Genomic DNA, 20,942 nt, shown 5'->3' on the forward strand with positions numbered 1-20,942 from the left:
CGTCGCAAATTGCTGCAAAAACTCTTCAAAAATTGGTTGATTTAATGCCTAGATGCTCGAGACTATGCAACAAAATACTAATATCTTTCCATAATAACACAATAACAATAACAAAAATTTCCATAATTATTTCCAACGTTCATTTGAAAATTCTATAACATCAAAAAATATGGCTAAATACCATTAAAAAAAAAACGATAATTATGTAAAGAGTGCAATAATTCTCATACTTTTTTAAACCACTGTATATGTATTTGTATTAACTAATTTAAACCCAATAAATTAACTGAAAGTTTGTTAGTTTAATTAGTGTAACTGATCTATTAATACTTAATTTTACAATCTTGAATGGAACCTCTAAAAATACAAATATTTTTTAAGATAGCGAAAACGCAAAAAATGTTATTCAAATGTTATGCATTCATAATCTTCCCAATCTAATAAACTCTAATTTGGTTTGGTTAATTTCAAGTCAAAATGTTGCTATAAATGTTATCCAGCACTATCGCTTTTGATATACTTCACGGATCATGCGTGACAATTTAAAACAAGGCCGATTTGGGAGCTATCTGTTCGATGTTTTCGGGAGATTTTAGCTATGGTATGTTGACGTTTGTCAGTTCTGACGATCACGTCATACGTCAGTTGTGATTAAAATATCATAATTTACTATTAAAGCAAATCATTTTATTTGTCCTAATTGGTTTTACTAAATTTAGTATTATAAAAAAACAATATAAGTAGTGTGCAAATTTGCCTCTTTAATATAACATGCAATGATTATTTCCAAAATAAGATCTGCAGACTCACGTTTATATGTACTTTTCGCGTTAAATTTTAATCACAATTTTTTCAAAAAAAGTGTTTTGTATTAACACACCGTTTGATATAGCTTATGTTGAATGCAGACGCTAACTAAGAAGATGGCAGCGATATAAAATTGGGATTCCTACCCAAAATTCACAGAGTTAAAGGTTCTTTATGAACGTCGCAAGCACAACTACTGGGAAAACAATTCAGTTTAAAAAATTGTACTTGTTGGTTATCCTTTTGCGAGAAATTTCGTAAAATATATGATGATGTTGAATGATGTTGAAAGTAGAGTATCTAATAGAAGCAATATTGCAGGACAACAGAGCCAGAAATTTAGTGGACAGTTTCTCGACCATAGATAGCAAATATTTCAAAATGATAGAAGCGTTGCAGTCGCGTTTGGGCAGGGAAAATAATCAAGCTTGACGCGGTTTCAAAAAACAAAACCGACATTTTCATTAAAATCATATCAGGGTAATAGAAACACTAAGGATCACTTTAGAAAAATGGTCGGCTATGTTATATACGCTGATAGAATCGTGCTTGCCAGAAGATCTGTTGAGAGTTTGGCAAAGACCACCAGTTAGACTGGAAGTCGGCGAGAGCGTGAATAAGGAAGATTCAAGCGAGCAAATACTAGAAAAGTGGCTAACAAATTTAATGACATTCTTGAAGAATGAAGTTGAAAATGAACAAAGAACTTTATTTACGGCGGAGGGTTTTGCTTTGCACGTTGCGGCGCTTTCTAGTTCAACCGTTTCAGGAAAAGACTATAACAAAATCGTTAATCGAAATGTGAAATATCGTGTGTGAACTGCGATTAACTTGAGAAAATCAAAAATGCATCGTAGACTATGGTTATTCTATGAAGAAAATGAAAAATCTAGATTCACACGACATTCGATTAAACAAACCATAATTTATCCAATATCGAAACATATCGTATCCCAATATCTACCAGTCCAGCTAACTAAGATGCCTGTTTCATTTTGCTTCTCGACAATTTAATACCTATAACTCCCATGGCAAACTTTAAGGGTTAGTTTACGTCAGAAGTGAATAGTATAATGCAGCATTTTAAAGAGAAAAAAAAACAATAATGTTTTAGTCCAAAATATACCTGATTTATGTGTACTAGATTCTACTCAATCTTTATATCGGAAACGAAACCTGCTGGAATAACTTTTTTTGCGGCATTCATAGTTTAACTAGAAACTTACGCATTGCACATTCTTTCAGATTTTGATTATGTTTCAACTATAACTCGACAGATAAAAGAAACATGATTCGATTTATCTAAATAATACGGTAAAACTATAGCGCCCTGAAGGTTCAAATCCGTAATCCAAATCTTAAAGCTGCCCATCTTGGTATAATCAAACCCATATACAAAGGAGGCGACAGAACTAAAATTTCTATCTCGCTGTTATCAGTATTTTCAAAAATAATAAAAATACGAATAGTGAACTTTATAGACAAATATAGTATCAAATCGTCAGTATGAATTTGGGGAGAAAAGATCGACTCAGAACGCAATTTGTAATCTTTCAGAGCAAATTTACGATACAGTAGATTCGAAACAGCCTAAAAAAAACACTAATATTTTAGTCCAAAATATACTGATTTATGTGTACTAGATTCTACGCAATCTTTATATCGGGAACGAAACCTGGTGGAATACCTTTTTTTTTGCGGCATTCAAAGTTTAACGACAAACTGACGCATTGCACATTCTTTCAGATTTTGATTATGTTTCAACTATAACTCGACAGATAAAAGAAATCTTAAAACTGCCCATCTTTATCATCATACTACTATACTATAAAATTTTTCTCAATTAATGAGAATTCATAAAAAAAATTAAACTTCGAACGTATATTCGAAGCCAGCGACATGTTGAGCTCAATCATCACATTATTTTGGTACCTAGAATCTCAAAAGATATTCTTTATTGTATATGAAATATGTCTAGAATTTTCTGAAGAATTTAATTTTTTTTTAATATACAGGGTTTGCTAATTAAAATAAAGTTATTCTTTGTCTTTCATAGTATTTTAAAAGTATAGGTGGTTCCAAATTGTACAGTACTATTATAAGTAACACACACAAGTTTTTTTTCTACTCAATTTGACTCCGTCATCTGAGAATCATTACACTTATTATTATAATTAAGCCATAATTCCATACATCTTATGGGCGACTTTCCACCATAATAGTCAATAATAACCTATTTGCCGTGGTCATAATTATTAATAGTCGTTGTTCGCTAAACAAACTGACAATTTCGCTTTATATTCATTATTGCACCAAAAAAAAAACTGGTGTGTAAATCGCCAAAAATAGACATCAAAAACATTTTTCTACTCCCGTCTGTAAAATGCCTAATTACACACCGATCTAGTGTGCGGAAAGCATCACTTCCCACGTCAGTTTCGTTTCCCACGAATCCGAGCTCCTTCCATTTCCATTTCCGGGATTTTACCGCACGGGTTTGGGAGCAATCGGATGTTTTCGGAAATTTTTCACAGGCCTTGAATTTTGGCGTTTGTCAATTCTGACGGTCATGTCAGTGAATGTATTCGTGTTGTTTTACGAAAATGTATCCAAAAACTAACGGTCGTAGAAAAAGCATAGTATGAACACGTCCGGCAAACTTTTTAAGTCACTCGTTTATTAAACACTCGCTCCGCTTGTGTCAAATAAACTCGTGAGTCAAATGCCGTTTACCGCACTTGGTGAATAATATACTATTTAAATACATATAGTTTTTCCTCATTCATCAATACTATAACTCGACCCACGACTGGTACATGTTTTAACCACTTTTTTCTTAAAAATAAAACAGAAATAAATGTAAAACCATATATTATTGAAAACGTGTGCGGTGTAACACAAAAAAAAATGGTTTCAAGACTTATATGAATTACAATTACTCAAGACCAGATTTAGAAGAGGAAAAATGAGAACATATTTATGGTGATAAGAGCACCATAAAAACAGAGTTAGATTTTTAGTAAAAACCGCTAAGTAGGACTATGTGACACTCGTACTCATAGTCGAACGCCAGCGAATCGCCGAAAAGAACCGCTCGCTGGTAATGTTTCCGGCGAGTGCCTGGATGAAGAAAGAAAATATTGGTCTTTTCATAGACAGTCGCCAGCGCATCGCTGACGGGCGAAGAGGATGGCGCATATTCAGCGATTCAATTTTGTTTACATTTTTTATGGTTGTGTTGAAATATATGGGTCTTGATGTTCCTCTTTTCGTTATGGTCTTAATACCTAATGCATCGAATAATTTCTAAATAAAATCAGTTAGTCGACGATAATCATTCTAGGACGAACCTGTCATTTTAAAAGTTTTCAATTTTGTTTTAATTTTTGTGCAATTATGGAAGTTCCTTATACTCGAGAAGAGAAAGACGTGTTGGTTCAAATTATAAAAAAATATCATATCATTGAAGATAAGCGAACAGATGCATCAACAATTAAGAAAAAGAATGCGGCATGGGCCAGTGTTACAGACGACTTTAATGCAAGTCGTACTACAGAAAAGGTACTGTACCACGTCAAATAATTTTAAATATGGACATAGTATTTAAAACTTGGGTATTATCTCACAAATCTCAAAAGCATACTTTGAATACTCTTATAAATTGTACATAAATCCAAATGTAATTTTAGCGCACTAGTGTTCAATTAAAACGTTGTTGGGATAAAATTAAGAAGAATTAGCTGAGGACCGACGTTCGAGAATGCTTACAGGAGGTGGCGAATCCATGCCTGATAAAATTTGAATTCCTGATGTTGATGAAGTTGTTCCGCACTTAACGGAACATGTGGAAAATCCTTTTGATTCAGATGGCAAGTTTGAATCTGCAGAAAAAAATTATACACTTCTAGGTAAAACTAAATTCATTATGTGCAACTATTTTTATTTAAAATTATTTTAAAAAATCGAATTTAGATTACATATAATTTTAGATATATGCGGACCTTCACATACAATAACAAAAGACCAGTCACCATTACCAGAAGATGCACCATCCACATCCTCCACCATCCAGACAAAATCTGTTAGCCTAGCTTCACTTGAAATAGAAGTTCCATCGACACCTTTAAACAGCGATTCTACTTCTCGTAAAAGGAAAGAGAAAAAAATATTAAACAAGCAAAAAGAAAAAGTGGTTGTTGCTAAATCGAGTGGCAACTTGAATGCTCTTTTTAAGGAGAGGATTGTTAATGTCAAATTAGAAAGGAAGCATTTAATAGACATCCACGAAATAAACAAACAAGAAGCTATTGAAAAAAGAGAAAAGGCGACAATTATAAGGCAAATAGCGGAAGTGGAATTATCAATAAAAAGGGTGGAATTACGTCAACTTTTATTAAAAAACGATTAATTTATTATTAATTTATTAATTAAAAAAATATTCTAAATTATATTAAGTGATGCCTAATTGTTAATATGCCATATATTTTAGTAATAAAGTTAGTTTTGGTCAGTTAACAGGTTTCAATATAGTTATATATGTATAATAGCATAATATAATAAAACTATTTCATTCTGTAGAGTGACGCGCAATCAATGCACGACGAACTCCATAACCTTCAGCATTTCCCCTTACTTGTAAGTTTTCATCTTCATCTAGGTTCTCTCCAAAATTAATTCCTAAATTATATTGAGCTGCAAATATTGTTGAAATTTGTTTTACTATTCTACTCACAGTTGACTGTGAGATTCCTCCAAGATCCCCACAAGTAAGCTGCAAAAATTAAATATTAATACAATTAAAAAAATACATTTATTTAAATGTATTTACTATACAGAAATAAAAACAGAAAGAAAAAGTGAAAACTGAAACTTTTTTTTAAGTTACGAAAAGATGAAATACTATATTTCAAAACTTGTTAATATTTATAATAGATATTAGTAAATACTTTACCTGAAAACTTGCAGATGCATAAAATCGTAATGTGCATAAAATTGCTATTAAATGCGAAACTGGTAAACCACGCTGGTTAACTTTCAATAGTTCTGGTTCCACTAATTTAATTAAATGTTCCATAACTACATTTTTACTGAATCTGTATCGACGTTTCAATTCGAAATCATTGTAAAATTGAACTGGGTTTTGCATATCTCTAATATATCTTTTAGGCATTCTTAAGTTAATGTCATCATTTTCGTCGATTTCTGCATTTAGTCGGACAATATTATAAAGGTTTTCCATAACAGTTATAGCAAGTCTATGCTCTTAAATTCAACTGGCGAGTCACCCGGAGAATGTCGGGACATCCTCCAGTCGCCCGGCGAAAGACAATCGGTTCAGCTTAAACAGCGCATGTGTTCTTTCCTCGAAATTCGACTATGAAACGAAAAAAATAAACTTATCCAATCGCCCGCGGGCGAGAACTTGAGAACTTTAAAAGACCGTTCTGCGCAGGCGTCATTCGGGGGGCGCTCCACTACGAAATAAGAATGAACATTTTCAGGAAATCTGAAGCCAGCGGGCGGCTGGCGCTCGACTATGAATACGAGTGTAAGGCGAAGGGTTAAGATAAATAAAATAGAGACATCATAATAAATTAAAAAAAACATACTGATACTATCCATATTTCAAACAGTTTTAATGTTTAATGTACTATTGGCAGGAAATATACAGATAGAATAATTGCTCCATCAAATGTTTAAGAAAATATTCCTTTCATGCAGAATACAATTGCATTTGTACAAAACAAATATTACCGAGGAAAAACAAATTATTAAAACTTTAAAACCAATTAAATCTTCCGGATGTGATAATTTAAAAAGTGAAACTGTGAAGAAGGTGACTGATCAAATATCACCAATATTTAATTAATAAATGGTCAGTGCTTTTCTGCCTATCTGAAGATTGGTATAATCAAGCCCAAATACAAAGGAGGAGACAGAACTAAAATTTCTAACTATCTCGCTGTTATCAGTATTTTCAAAAATAATAAAAATACGAATAGTGAACTTTATAGACAAATATAATATAAAATCGTCGGCATGAATTTAGGGAGAAAAGATCGATTCAGAACGCAATTTGTGATCTTTTAGAGCAGATTTACGATACAGTAGATTCGAAACAGCCTAAAATATCCGTATTTTTGGATCTCTCCAGACTAGATTTTTGTATAAAACGAGATGTTATGGGTTTCGAAGGTATTTATAACCTAACAAAAGACGATCTTTTACTGATGATACTGAAGTAGTATATAAGGCAAATACTTGGCAGAATTTAAAGTAATGCATAGAGAGCCATTTCGTGATATTTGTGTTGTGATTTCGGTGCACTTAGTATCAAATGTTGTGTTGTCATGTGTATTTAGATTACCTCTTGACTCCAATTGCCACGATTGGCGAATTTTTTTAGAAGCCGAATCCGTAAACTATCTGGGAATAATTATGACCGAGAAGTTAAAGACAGAGAATGTTGTTAAAAATATCAGGGGCTTTTTGCCGCGTTTTAGATACCTGCCAAACTTTCTAACATTTCACAACTTTAGACTTATATATTGTTCAGTGATACTCCTCTTACGAAATTCTTGCTTGCAGTTGCCGAATGTCATTTAAACAATTTAACGACACAAAAATGGATTATTAGAATAACAAATAAAAAAGATTTCGATTACTCTAGTGATGCCTTGTTTCTTTAGAGCAGACTGCTAGACTTGCGGCAGCTTTACTATTTTATATTACTGAAGGGTGTATACAAAAAAAAGATTTTATTAAAGTCAGTGGAAGAAAACTACCAGACTAAAGGAAGGTCGACTTATATCATGACATGTTCAAATACAATTGACCAGCGTGCCAGTAACTATTTTGCCCCGAGGCTATATAATATGGTTCCGGATTATATTGCTGCTATAAATACATTTAAAAAAATTTAAATTGTCGTTGAGAGTTGGATACACGATAGTGGCAGAAACTTAAAATATTTAGGCTAACTTTGAACTTCTGTTTAATGTGCGTATCTAGTGGTCTTGAGAATATTTTAATCTTTGTTTTCTTTGGATATTTAAACAGGATATTTTAAGTTTAAACAGTATCTTGCTGATTATTTTTATATGATCTGCACTGACCCACGAACATTTAGTTTTGGGTGTTGTGTGAAAGTTTATTCTTGAATAGTATTATTTATTGGTCTAACCCATATGGCTATTAGATAATATACTGCCCCTACTACAGTAAAAGTTGATGCTCCGCAGCCTGCATTATTTTCTTGTAGAAGGGAATGATTTTCCGCGCATGCCTCTACATTTCACCCACTTACCTGCACTTTGCTCCATTTTGTTTCTGAACAGCGATTTCCACACACTTAACTTGTTTTCCCAGAACACGTCAAATTACTAAGTCGACAACATTCGGCCATCATGATGATCTCATTGGTCGCCATAATTTTCGGAGGTCAACTTGTCCAGATAGGTATCCCATCAATACTAGACCAGGTGATGCTTCTAATGCTAATAATAATGTCAGGTTTTTGTTAATTAGTTAAAATAAATACTATAAATTGAATCAAAGGCTATAGGCTGAATCCACTCTACAGCTCAATTAACAACAAGATTTTTTGGTTATCTTGGCAACAGCGCACCCACTCCTGTCAAACAGCTGACCATTTTTATGCTGTCTATCCGATTACACATCGTTTAATATATTTTCAAATAGAAGCGTGGAGGTGGGATAGGCGCAGTTGTCTTACATTCTTATTTTTAGTACTAGTTGATAAAATAACGTGTCGGTGTTGACATAAGAGGAGAAGCAGGTTTTTCTCGCTATTATGTCGACGGCTATTTTGGCCGCGGTTGCTGTTATTTTATGTATATTATTCCGAATTTTGAATGTCAGTGCCCAGCCTCAGAAGCCCACTATCTGGTGCGGCGACAACAATTTTTTGGAAAACATATTGAAAATATCTCCTTTATTAAATGAACCGTAAGTACTTTCTGAGCAAAACATCACATAACCTTCACATAATTTTACTCTCAGCACTCTTTTCTTTTTTTTTGTGTTTTTTAATGTGTAAAACGTTGATATCTAACCCGTGTGAAAGGAAATCTAATAATTTGCTGTCGCCATAATGCGCATTTTCACCTAATACCATTTGTATTTTAACAAAAGAAGAGTCGATTACAAGGAAGTGTCAAATTTCTTTTATAAACGTTTGAAAATCACATTTTACTTTTCCAAATATTTGCGTAATTGTCCGAATTTATATTTTCACTACATAGTACTTGCTACTTTACAATTATCCATAATGTAACATTCCATTTCAATCAATCAGCTTCTAATCACGTCATAAATGCACTGCCTTGTGAGGGATATTAGTAATCATCCTACATGTAGTTATGAAGATGGGATTATGTAATTTGTACATTAATGATTTAACTCGACTCTTCCTTGAATGTCAGGACTTTCAGGTAAAGCAAAATTTTTGAAAGAATTTTGACTATTTCGTGTCCTAATTTTTTTTTTTTGGAGATTAACTTAACTCATCTTCTCGTCAATGTTAAAGAAACAAGTTGTGACTCATTGTTTGTTTGATATGAGGTCTGATAGGTATTTTAAACCTATTTGTTATTCATTTCAACTTATGTATATGTGTAAATTCTACTTGGCAGTGTTAAATGAATAAACTTTTCTGATTAAATTGATTCTGTTGGCAAATTGCAAGTAATCAGTTGCTTCAAATCTACCAAATGAACACAATAGGTCTATTAATTGCATTTTTTTCTATTACTAGTGGCAATTTCTGTGTTATACATACGTTATTACACCTGTAAAATTTATTTGTTAGTATAAACAAACTTACTTCGAATATTTGACTAGAATTCTCCTAAAATTATTTGTCATTTCATAGTTAGAATTGTATTAATAGATGGAGATTTTCATTTTATGAATACAAAATTATTACCAAAAAAGGACATAAGACTACTTCTACCCTATTTGATTCTATCATGTGTTTTAATTTGAATTTGCACTTTAACCAAACATTCCTTATTTTACATTGGGTTTCTTCACACAAACGAATTTTGTGTAAATATATTGCTAACAAACATGTAAACACCGTGTAAATTGTCAAGTTTTATAGGGACATCAGCCACAATCGATATTAAAATCTACACACTAACAATCAACAAAAATATCTTTAATTCCTTTTTATGTTTCAGAATATTTTGAAGTGAAATATTGAAAATATTAAAATATTTCATACAGCATATTTATTACAATTGTATATGTGCCCCATTAGTGCAAGTGAATGAAAAATCTCTAATATATGATCTGTAATTAATAAAAAAAAATTGTAGATACATTCCAACAAGACTATGGGGATTTAGTGGTCATGTTCAAACTATCCTTCATAGCGTCATAGGCCGTGTCAAGTGTCCATGGCCAATTGGTGAAAGAGTATTTTTGACCTTACAAGATGGTACCACTTTGACATATGATTTGTATCAACCGCTGGACACAAGTTTTCCAGGTAAATTTTATCTGTCAGAGGTGTTTTGTGTATGCTTTTGCGTGTGCAAAATTAGCGACTAAATAAGAACATTGCCATTTGCTCCAATGTTTTAATAATAAATAAGAAATATATATTTTTAAGTAATCTTAATTACTAGTGACTTGCCAGTTATTGTAAATTAAATTGAGCTTATTGAATTTGAAGACCTCCTTATTTATATTAAAAAAGGAATGCTTGCATTATTCTGCAATTAGAGTAACCACATATATGAAGCTCATCAATTCTGGATTCTTTCTATCCTTTTATTTACAGTAATAGCAGTAATTAAAATTCGTGAGTTGATTCGGTTAGCAGGTTAGCAAATTCAATTCAAATTTGCAGGTAATCCAAAACTAGTGACGCAGCAATTTGTATTTGCCTTTTCGTTTAAGTTATACATTTGACATACATTCAACCATTATTTAAATAGTATTTATTATTTTCCCTGGTTGCTACTTTTAACTGAGAGGAGAAAGTTGTTCATTTCGTTTTGTTACTCCTCGTTTAATTTTAATAGTAGTTCAACATAAGTATTTGTACACTTTAAATTATGAATATCCTTTTTCCAACATCTGTTTTCATAAATGTTGTAGACTCCAAACACACATGCATCCCATTGACAGACTTCAAATTTATTACTTCCTGTTGTGGAAATTTGCATTTAGAAGCACATAAATATTCTAATCTAAATAAAAATTCTTTGTTGTATTTTAACTTATTAAATAGACCATTATTAAACGCATTAAAACGCACCCAATGGTTTTACCTTTTCAGTCTGCAAAAAAACCGCTTGGAATCACCCTTGCCTTAGTTGTCGTGGAACCAGTGGAGATAAACTCTATTGGCTAAAACCACTTTTTTAAAAGCACATTCTGTAGCCAAAAAACTGGCACATAATTTATATTTGTTTGTTTGTGTTGACCCTAAGTTTCTATCAGATCTCCTTTTTACATTGATGTTTTACATCTTGCTTCGGCGGCACCATTTATTTTTTGGATCCTTTGGAGAATTTTGAAAGTTTGGGATATAATTAGCAAAATAGTTACTACCTTTTAGGTTATTTTTTTTGACATATCGAACTTAATTTCAAAATAATAAAATTAAAAAGTAATACGTGAAATTATCTGATCTATTTGTTTATTGGTATTTTCAGCAGTCTCTAAGCTATACGTTTAAAAAATTGTTTTGAATATTTGTAGTGGTGATCACCACAACAATCGGAAGTTTTTTCGGGGTAATTTAATCTGTGTTAAATATTTAGAAAAAAATGGCTATCTACTCGAACAAATTCTGGACGTTTGTGTATTGTGTATTGATCTAAAATTTAGAAAATCGGATCGTAGCATATGTAATTTTATGTTTTGTTGCAGACGATGTCTCAGTAGCAATTTGCCCTGGTATTTGCAATACGTCTGAAAGCGTTTACATTCGCACCTTTGTTCATTGGGCACAATGTCATGGTTACAGATGTGCTGTGCTGAATCATGTCGGCGCTTTGTCCAAAGTTCCTGTAACGGCGCCCAGAATCTTCAGTTATGGTAATTTGATACTTGGCATTTTGTTTTGGAAAATTTATGATAATTCCCGAAGTCTAGTTAACTTTATTTTTATGCCTTATTTATATTATTTTGAGAAATATCTTGTAAATTATAAATGAACCCATATATTGTTCATTTTTCAGGCAGCACAGATGATTTCCACGCAATGTTACTAAACTTGATATGTAGACATCCTAATACCAAGTTGGTTTGCGTGGGCTTCAGTCTTGGTGGTAATATAGTGACTAAATATCTAGGAGAATCAGGAAAAATCAAGCATCCTAACATTATGGGTGGCATCTCTATATGTCAAGGATACAATGCTATTGAGTAAGTTGAATTGTGTTTATAGTTTAAAAGAACTTTAAATTTTGCAAGTTAAGTAGTAGTGGATAGTACATTCAAATTCCATATTAGTAGTGTACTAAATTTTTAATTGTCTGCAATTTTTTGTACAGATATATAATTTTTTAAAAATTTCTTAATAAAAAAAATGAGTAATAGCTTAATAAGCCAAATGCAAGTTTAGAATTATAAATGATGATTTTAGATACAGTAAATTTTCTAGAGCTACAGGGATTAAAAATTCTGATGGGGAATGATTTCGGGGGTAGCTCGCTCCAGCTGAGGTGTTAGGTATGTAAGTTTCACTAGGTGATCGGGTGATGCGATATTTAAACATGTTCTTAGATTTGAAATGCAAACTGGAAAAACCAATTTATAATTAATTAAATCTCAAGATTAAGAGAAAAGCTTCGTTTAAATTGGATTGGTTTTATTTTAGAGGTACTAAGTGGTTACTAAATTGGCAAAACTTCAGACGTTTTTATCTATATGTAATGACGGAAAATATGAAGAACATAATTCTACGACATAGTAAAATGTTACTTAATGAAGATATTAAACAACGTCACAACTTGTCTGAAAACGAAATAATATCTGCTGCCACACTACCCGAACTAGATGAAGCTTATACTAGAAGAGTTCATGGATTTGGAAGCGTGTCTGAACTTTACAAGTTGGTATAGTTTTGGTTAGTTTAGTTGAGTAGTGACCTTGCTTATTTTTATTTGTATTTGCCGCCAGTTCCGTTTTGTCACCTTTTGAGGAGCAAACCGCAGAGGAAATAGTCTACATCATGATTCCTTTTACACTTATAATTCCTTGGAATTCATCTGAAATTCTTTGGAATTGCAAAATAACTAATTCGATTTGTTTTTGTGATTACTTCATATTGCTCTGCTGTTTATTCCTCGGACACCTTACATCGGTGTGGTACCGTCGGCTGGCGAAACTAGAACACAGTTACTTATCATTTTTAGGTGGAGTTCGAGTATTAATTATATTAACAGTATAGAACACCCCGTCATATTTATTAACGCCAAAGATGATCCAATTGTACCAGAACCTTTATTGCAGCCAGTTAGGGATATTTCAAGTAAATATTTCTTTGTCATGTATTGCTTTCAATGTTTAACACAATTAAATTAGAACAAAAAATGTTCTGATTTTCACAGTTATTTATTAGTTTATGTCAGCTGTTTCGACAAAATATGACAATATTCTAACATCTATATATACAAACAGGTAGTAATAGATTGTGAATTATCTCTGTAGGGTTGTAAATTTAAATTTAACAAGCATTTAAATTAAAATTGGTCATTAAGTGATAGATTCGAACATCTCATTTTGTTAACCTCCATTGCTGCCAACAAATTTAGTTTTTTGCTTTTTGATTGATTATGTCAAATATCAAAATTTTGTTCAAACTTGTGCATTTTTTAATTTAAATGAATGGCATAGTTGGAATGCGAACTGTTATTTTTTTACGCTCCTTTGAAATCATGAATTTTACAATATATCTATCAATTTTCTAGTACTACATTCTCAGATAAAGAGCCCGAATTGCTGAAAAAAGGTTTAAATTTTAATTTAAAATACTCAAACATCAATAAAGAGTTAAATTTTTTAGGGGTTGATTGCCCACTTGCTATTAACGGTCATAAGAAAAATATCGTAAACAAACAAGTATTAGCTAATTTAATAAAGTCTCAACTTACAACTAGCAGTAAATATCAGAATCTTTCACGTCCGTCTATGGTAAAATCAACTGAAAATAAGGCTTCCCAAAATAATGTAGTATTTACAAGAGCAGATAAAGGAGAGACAGTCATTGCTATCGATTCTCTAGAATATTACAAAAACCAAACAGTTTCTTAAACCAGACAAATACCAAAGTATACAATATGATCCCACCGAGTTATATCAAAAACAAATCAAAACTGTAATTACGGATTCATCACTTTTTAATGACAATGAAAAAATACCAGCTAATAATCATGAATCTTCAACCTCCAAAGTTATATTCTTTAAGAAAGTTACAAAAACAGGATATGCCTGCAGCTTCTTTTGTAACAGCACCATCAGTTAAATTCTCAACAAAATCAATAAAAATTTTAGAATATCATACTAACTAATCAACAACGTTAAAGACATATTAAAATTACTCCCAAGGCAATTCTAGTTTGCTTTGACGTCCAAAATCTATTTTCTAGCATTCCACTGATTGACGTAATAAATATAATAGACAATAATCTTACTCGGAGACAACTCAACCCTATCATAAAACAAGACTTGCTATATAGTTTAATAGTTTGTTTAGATCAAAATTATTTTGAATTTAATGGTCAATTTTATATTGCTAAAGAAAGATTACTTTTGGGAAACCACTTAGTCCACTACTTGCAGAAATTTTCATGGACAATTTAGAAAATATCTCTGATTTCTCTGGTGGTATAGATACATGATGCTTGTTTCACTGGAATGGAAAGACAACTGCGGTCCTTTTTAAATCATATTAGCTCCATACATAACCATATAAAATTTACCATAGAGACAGAAGTAGATAACTCTTTAAACTTTCTCGACTTAACTGTAACTATACTACAGAACCAATTAGATTTTTCCATTTACCATAAACCCTCGCACACGGGCACAATAATACATAATAACTCAAATCACCATTACATACACAAAATGGCTGCCTTTTATGCTTTTATCCACAAACTACTTTGTGGATAAAAGCATTTTTGAAACAATGAAATACATATGGGAACCTAACAAGAAAATTTCGAAACACCTATCTAAAATTGGTCTTAAGATTGCTTTAAAAGCTGAAAACGTCATAGGACATTTTTTAAAAAACAAAACTAAATGCGAAAAACTCAAAAATCCGGAGTCTACAACTTAAAATGTGGATCATGTCCCAAAATTTATATAGGACAAACAGGTAGAACTTGAAATGCATTACCGAACATAAAAGAGCGTATCTAAATAAAAGTTCGGATTCTAACTATGCCATTTATTTAAATTTACAAATGCACATGTTTGACAGTTATTTTGATATTTTACATAATCAAAAAGCAAAAAACTAAATGTGTATGAGAATGAATATTGTCATATTTTGTTTTTGATATAGGCACAATGTTGCCGAAACAACTGTCATAAAGTGATAAATAACTGTAAAAATCTGAACATTTTTTGTTCTAATTTAATTGTGTTAAATTTTTTTTCATGGAGTAAGAGCCACCTCACTCCAATTATTAAGAGTTTATACTAAAATAAACTATTTTCAAAGTACAAAAATGATTGCTTTGACCTTTTTTTTTTGTTTTAGTGGAGAAACCAAATACTGCTCATATCGAATTAATGCACGGAGGTCATCTGGGTTTTTATGAAGGTGGATTTATCTACCCGAACCCTATAACCTGGCTGGATCGAACTTTAGTTGCCTTAATAGGGAGCTTAGCGCTAAACTATGATGACAAAATAATCAAGTCAAGGTCAAACATTCAAACATAAATCGAATAACTTGTTATGTCTGTGTTATGGTGACAGTAGAGATTAGAACTTGTGATATATGTTCTGCTTATTGTGAAGTTTTGCAGCTGTTAAACTTTGACGAATTGGTTGTCATGCATTAATGCATTTCACAACTTTTACCTCAATGCAAAAAATAAAACGAAAGCATTTAAATTATTTGTTAAATAAATTTGAATTGAAGTAAGTATAAATGAATATAGGTTCAATTTTAAGTTGCATTTTTGGGGTAGTGCACCTTTTGCAATAAATCGAAATTCGTTTTACGCATTTTTGACCAAAAGAAAAGTGTAAACTGTTCTAATTTTCACTTTCTATTTGGCGGTAATACGGAATAAATGGGATCAAAACAGGAGTTAAGTTGTCAGCAACTTGATGTAATGACCTTGATTTACCAAAATAGTCATTTATAATCTTTGTTACTTAAGAATTCATAAAATTTGGAGTTTGTAAGACTAATCTGTAGACCATAAGACTGTAGACAAAATACTTGTAAAGATTTTAATGAAGCGTTAAAGACTTTTAAAAACTCAAGGTAAAGAAAGTTGGTATTGGGTAAAATAGGGCATTTCATATTTTCTTCCTCTTTTCCTGGCATTTTCCTATATCGAGAGCATATTGAGAAGATAATTCGATGGAGTTGTATTTCGAAATTTTAAAATTATTCCACAGATAAAAAGAGGATTTAACTGTCTACTGAAATCACTGCGGTTATTTGTATTTGTATTTCCGATATGTTAACAATAATTATTAAAGCATTGCAAATAGGTTATTTTTAATAAATTTGTAGATTTTCGCTCATAAAAACCGGCATAAGCTCGCGAATTATCTCCCTCATATAGCCCTGAGAAGAAACCCAATTTTGTATGTCTATTATGAGAACTTGAAATGTCACGAAAATATCTACATAAATCCTAAAAAAAATATGAATAATAAACACAATGGTGTTAACTACAAGTCTGCATAGTGAGAACTCGTAAAACACTAATAGCGCTGTTATATATTTCAAACTGAAATTCTGCAGCAACACCTTAAGAAGACATGGTTATCATATAATAAACTTACATAATTAATAAGAAAAAGTAATTTATATTAAGGTTGATGATTTTTGAATATGGTAAGCAAAATTAAGTTTTGAATTCCTATAACTTAAGTATCATTGAACTGCTTTTTATAAATTTAATGACAACTTTTAAGTTACATACCAATATATTTTTGAGGGCACCATGTAGCTTTATAGCCTTTTAAAGACAAAAAAAACTCCTGATAAATGTCTTATGTTATTCATTGTCTCAAAGAAAAAAAATATTTTTTAGTCTACCGTTTGTGTATTAAAATCCCAACATACATTTTTACTGATCACACACAATCGCCAATTTTTGTTAAAATTTTTGTTAAATGTAAATAAAATTTAAAAACATAAAACGACAGACAAAAACAAAATTTTTGTGCAGGCCAATGAATTCTTCGTAAAGCCATCTATCAAAATAATAACAGAGACACTAGAAAGGTACTCAAAAATGCGTTTATTTTGCTTTAGAACAGAACAGGGACCGTGTGCTTGTATTTGATACCGGGTAGCGCATAGTGGATGGCCTATTAGAAGTATCTGGCGAACTTTAAATTATACAAGATGATGTTAGAGGTATTTTATTTCTTTAAAACGTTTTCAAAGATGCAGTGTTGCCGCTTCTGTATAAACGTGGCAACATCTTGCTTAATTTAAACGTCACCCCCAAGATTAAATAAAAAAAAAATAATTTCCTAGACCTTTAAGCAATTTGGAACCATAAAGAAGTCTTAATAGTTCCGCGCTTTAATTGAGCAAAAAGTCGAACTTTTCCAGACAGTTCCCGGATATTTCCCGTTTTAAAAATAAGATTTTGTACGTAAGTTCTGGAAACACAATTTTCACATGTTCAAATTTCCCTATACCTAACTCTTACTCTAATTTATTTTCATGATTTTTATATAGAATTTTTTACATTACGAAGAAAGTTTCGCACATGGACAGAATCAGCTTTGTAAAATCTGATGTTTTGACTTTCTTTCTATTTCTCGCTTTTTCTGGAAACATATTATTTTTAAAATGCCGTACATCCAGGTCCTGTCTGGAAAAGTTTCGACTTTGCGTTTAATTAAGGCACGGATGATTTCTTTGGGTCCAAATTACTTAAAAACTTTAGGAAATTATCTTTTATTTCTATAACTGTAAGACATAGGTATAGAGAAACCTGAACAACATCTATTTTGTTTCTTGAGTAGAATCTAAAAACGAAATAATATACAGGAGGTACCACTGAATGCTTGAAAATATTTTAGAGTGATAGTTGATGTGTTCGCCAGATAGTTCTAACGGCTGCGTGCCATCCGGTATATATACTGTTCCAAAACCCCATATACCGACTAACCAGAAACTCCTTCAGAAATGCACTTGCTTTGTTTTTTTATTATTTCTAGACCAGCTAAGGACGTTCAAAGAACATTTAATGTTTTATATGTATTTAGAATTTAAATGTATATTTAACTGTATTTATTTAATGGAGCATATATCATTTTATATAAAACAACTAACCAAAGCGTATTTGGAAATAGATAAAGGGTCTTGAAATTTAAATCAATATTATGTCCAAAGAGTGATGGTGATGTTGGTCAGTCAAAATTTCCTTTAAATTAGTTGTAGCAGTGAATACACTAAGAAAAAGAGTCCAAGTTAAAGGACTAAATTCACACTTAAATTACACATATTCATATTAACTGTCTTTCCGGCTTTCTTTTTTTTTAAGTAAAATATAATCGTTTACATCGTGTTATAGGAGGTATTACTTGTGTACTTAATTTTATAGTTTTATAATTTTTGGATAAAATATTACTGTTGAATTCAAATTTTAAGCTGAATTACTTTCACCAAATATCTGCAAATAATTTTCGCTGAACTGGAATACTCTTTCGAATGTTAGCGCGTTTGTTGTGTGTAACTATTGTGATATTCTACTTGATTTTTATTACTGGTATTCGCAAAATATATTTTTATAAAGTTTTTTAAGCTCTCAAAGTGTTCATAATCGTTTTTCTTAAAATATTTTGATTGGGTTTCATAAACAATGCAGGGAAATCTTTTATTAATTTTTGCCAAAGACAAGGGTACATATGTTTTATTAAAATAGATTAGATACTACCGAGTAATTACTGGAATTATGAAATTTTATAATATATTTTAACAAACCTTTTGTAAAACACGTTTTCTATAGCATCAATAAAATATTTGTCTTTCACTTTTGAAGTCTCATTTTCTCAATTCGTGATAAGAAAATGACACGAAGTTTCTTAGTTTCCTTTGGAAAACATCAAAAGACCTACTTGAACCGAAAAGTTGAGATTAGACTCTTAGGTTAAAAACAGAAGGAGCGACTTGTCGATTCAGTCTCACGCGTCGAATGGACGGACGGTGTTTTATTTATTCATTTGCACGCCGCTAAATTTCACGCACTGATCCTCTGCCTTATTTTCCTTTTCCTATTTACTTTTAAAATTTAACTTGGAACTTGGGCATATTTTGACAAAATATATCCAATCTGTAAATTGCATTAACTATCTGTCAGCGGCAATGTTGGTTGGTAAACATCGTAAGGTTGGTTACAATATTCAGATTTTTTGTGTTTTTATTTCTTCTATTTATTAATTTACTTTGGTCAATTTATGTAACTTGATATGAAAAGAAAGATACTAATCAAAAATAACTAAATGAGATTTTAATTGTGTATTGCATTTGATTAACATATGATTTTATACATGTCTAGTTTTCTCTGTATGGCCGTTCTGTTGTCTTTTTTAATAAATTTTAAGTTATTTAATTTATTTATTGTTATTACTCCTTTTTTATTTTATTTTTTAACGATATTAAAAGTATAATTTAATTCAATAATATTTATTATTATTGCAATAGTGTTCGAAAACAGCTTAAAATTATTGACTTAATATAGAAACTTTTTGCACCTCTTATGAAATTTTACCCTTATTAACGGGTTATAACGTTTTTGGCGCGTTGTTTTTTCTTTACTAATTTGATATATCTAGTGGATGTTGTGTGCTATCTGAATATCACACATTAGGATTTAAAACAAAGGATTTGGGACTGCCACGGCAGCATTACACCGTTATTATCGCAAAACTCACACATATTTTCCAAACATCGATGAACAACTTTTTGTGGCAACTTATTTTCTTGCCGAAATAGAATATAGAGGTTTATATGGAACCCCGCGGATGAATGAGGAGCAACTAAAAAATTGAGACATTCTATTCCGCCGGCGAATCAACTGTTGCCGACAGTTTCTAAGAAATATACAACGCAATGGTACAAACGTGCAGTGTCAAAGAAAAGTTATTCCTGTGCGGGAGGCCTTAACTGTCGCTCCCAAAAAAAATTTACTTTTTTTTATATTTTTGGTACTGCTATTACGCAGTTTGCCAGAACGATTCGTATTTCATTTGAAACATGTCGAACAAGCACATCACAGCAACATCCGTCGCGACGGTGGGATTCGAACCGGAGACTCCGGCCTTAACCGCTAGACTATCGAGGTCCCAAAAAATAGTCCTCTGTGGATTGACATTACAAAATTTCTGCTCCTCTTTTTACTCTTTGGGCTATTTCTTTTATTCTTTTGTTTTCATTCTCCCAAATCAGGTATTCAAGTTCTGCTGCAGCCGTTACTGTGGCTTGTCTTTCTTTTTATTGCTAGGTGACGAGAGTTGTTTCTCTGTGCGTCATAATCTAGTTCCCTGTGATTATTTTCCATCATGCTGTACTCGCCTGATTTCCTACAAGTAACGCTCCGCACTCGCTGTCTGACGGTCGATTAGCGCCTGCTCGACCACCCAGTTTACCGACCGGTACTGTATGAGTTGGATCGTTGCACCATAAGTTTATTAGATTATATGGGTTGTTAGCTTCACCACTACTCAATTCATGGTTACTGGCCCTCCCACGGGGGGCACTAACCAAAATCACCATAACTAACCAAAAAGTATCACCACTACTCAATTCATGGTTACTGGCCCTCCCACGGGGACACTAACCAAAAAGTATTATTCGCACGAACACCCTTACAATCTCATCCACCTACCTCTGTAACAATAGAAAAAATGCGATTAGTCGACAAGTATAGCTAGAAAAACTA

The 20,942-nt window shown here is 31.8% G+C and overlaps 1 protein-coding gene and 1 long non-coding RNA gene across 3 annotated transcripts; one reads left to right on the forward strand and one right to left on the reverse strand.

The window, feature by feature from the left end:
* Window positions 1-5,272: 5,272 nt before the first annotated feature.
* On the reverse strand, window positions 5,273-8,305 carry LOC132708318 (uncharacterized). Of its 2 annotated transcripts, none has more exons than XR_009619896.1 (3): window positions 8,114-8,305; window positions 5,540-5,578; window positions 5,273-5,484 (listed from the first exon to the last, which is right to left on the reverse strand). It is a non-coding gene; the product is annotated as an uncharacterized LOC132708318 (long non-coding RNA). The 2 variants fall into 2 exon arrangements; XR_009619897.1 differs by having other exon boundaries at window positions 5,759-8,305.
* Window positions 8,306-8,467: 162 nt separating this feature from the next.
* LOC132708316 (abhydrolase domain-containing protein 2) lies at window positions 8,468-19,034 on the forward strand. Its single transcript, XM_060680580.1, has 7 exons — window positions 8,468-8,775; window positions 10,149-10,321; window positions 11,713-11,880; window positions 12,024-12,210; window positions 12,665-12,898; window positions 13,203-13,318; window positions 15,557-19,034. The coding sequence occupies exons 1-7, from the start codon at window positions 8,621-8,623 to the stop codon at window positions 15,739-15,741; spliced, it is 1,218 nt and encodes a 405-aa protein (XP_060536563.1). The 5' UTR covers window positions 8,468-8,620; the 3' UTR covers window positions 15,742-19,034.
* Window positions 19,035-20,942: the final 1,908 nt, after the last annotated feature.

This window comes from Cylas formicarius, unplaced genomic scaffold (assembly GCF_029955315.1).
Source record: "Cylas formicarius isolate icCylForm1 unplaced genomic scaffold, icCylForm1.1 PGA_scaffold_10__41_contigs__length_53128322, whole genome shotgun sequence".
In the NCBI taxonomy this organism is placed as follows: Eukaryota; Metazoa; Arthropoda; class Insecta; order Coleoptera; family Brentidae; genus Cylas; species Cylas formicarius.

Bases quoted from the DNA above. Each gene is read 5' to 3' on its own strand.
- LOC132708316 (XM_060680580.1), top strand. From the start codon at position 8,621: ATGTCGACGGCTATTTTGGCCGCGGTTGCTGTTATTTTATGTATATTA. The intron at 12,211-12,664 runs GTAAGTTGAATT...GTTTTATTTTAG, and splicing joins CAAGGATACAATGCTATTGA to AGGTACTAAGTGGTTACTAA. The intron at 12,899-13,202 runs GTTGGTATAGTT...TATCATTTTTAG, and splicing joins AGCGTGTCTGAACTTTACAA to GTGGAGTTCGAGTATTAATT.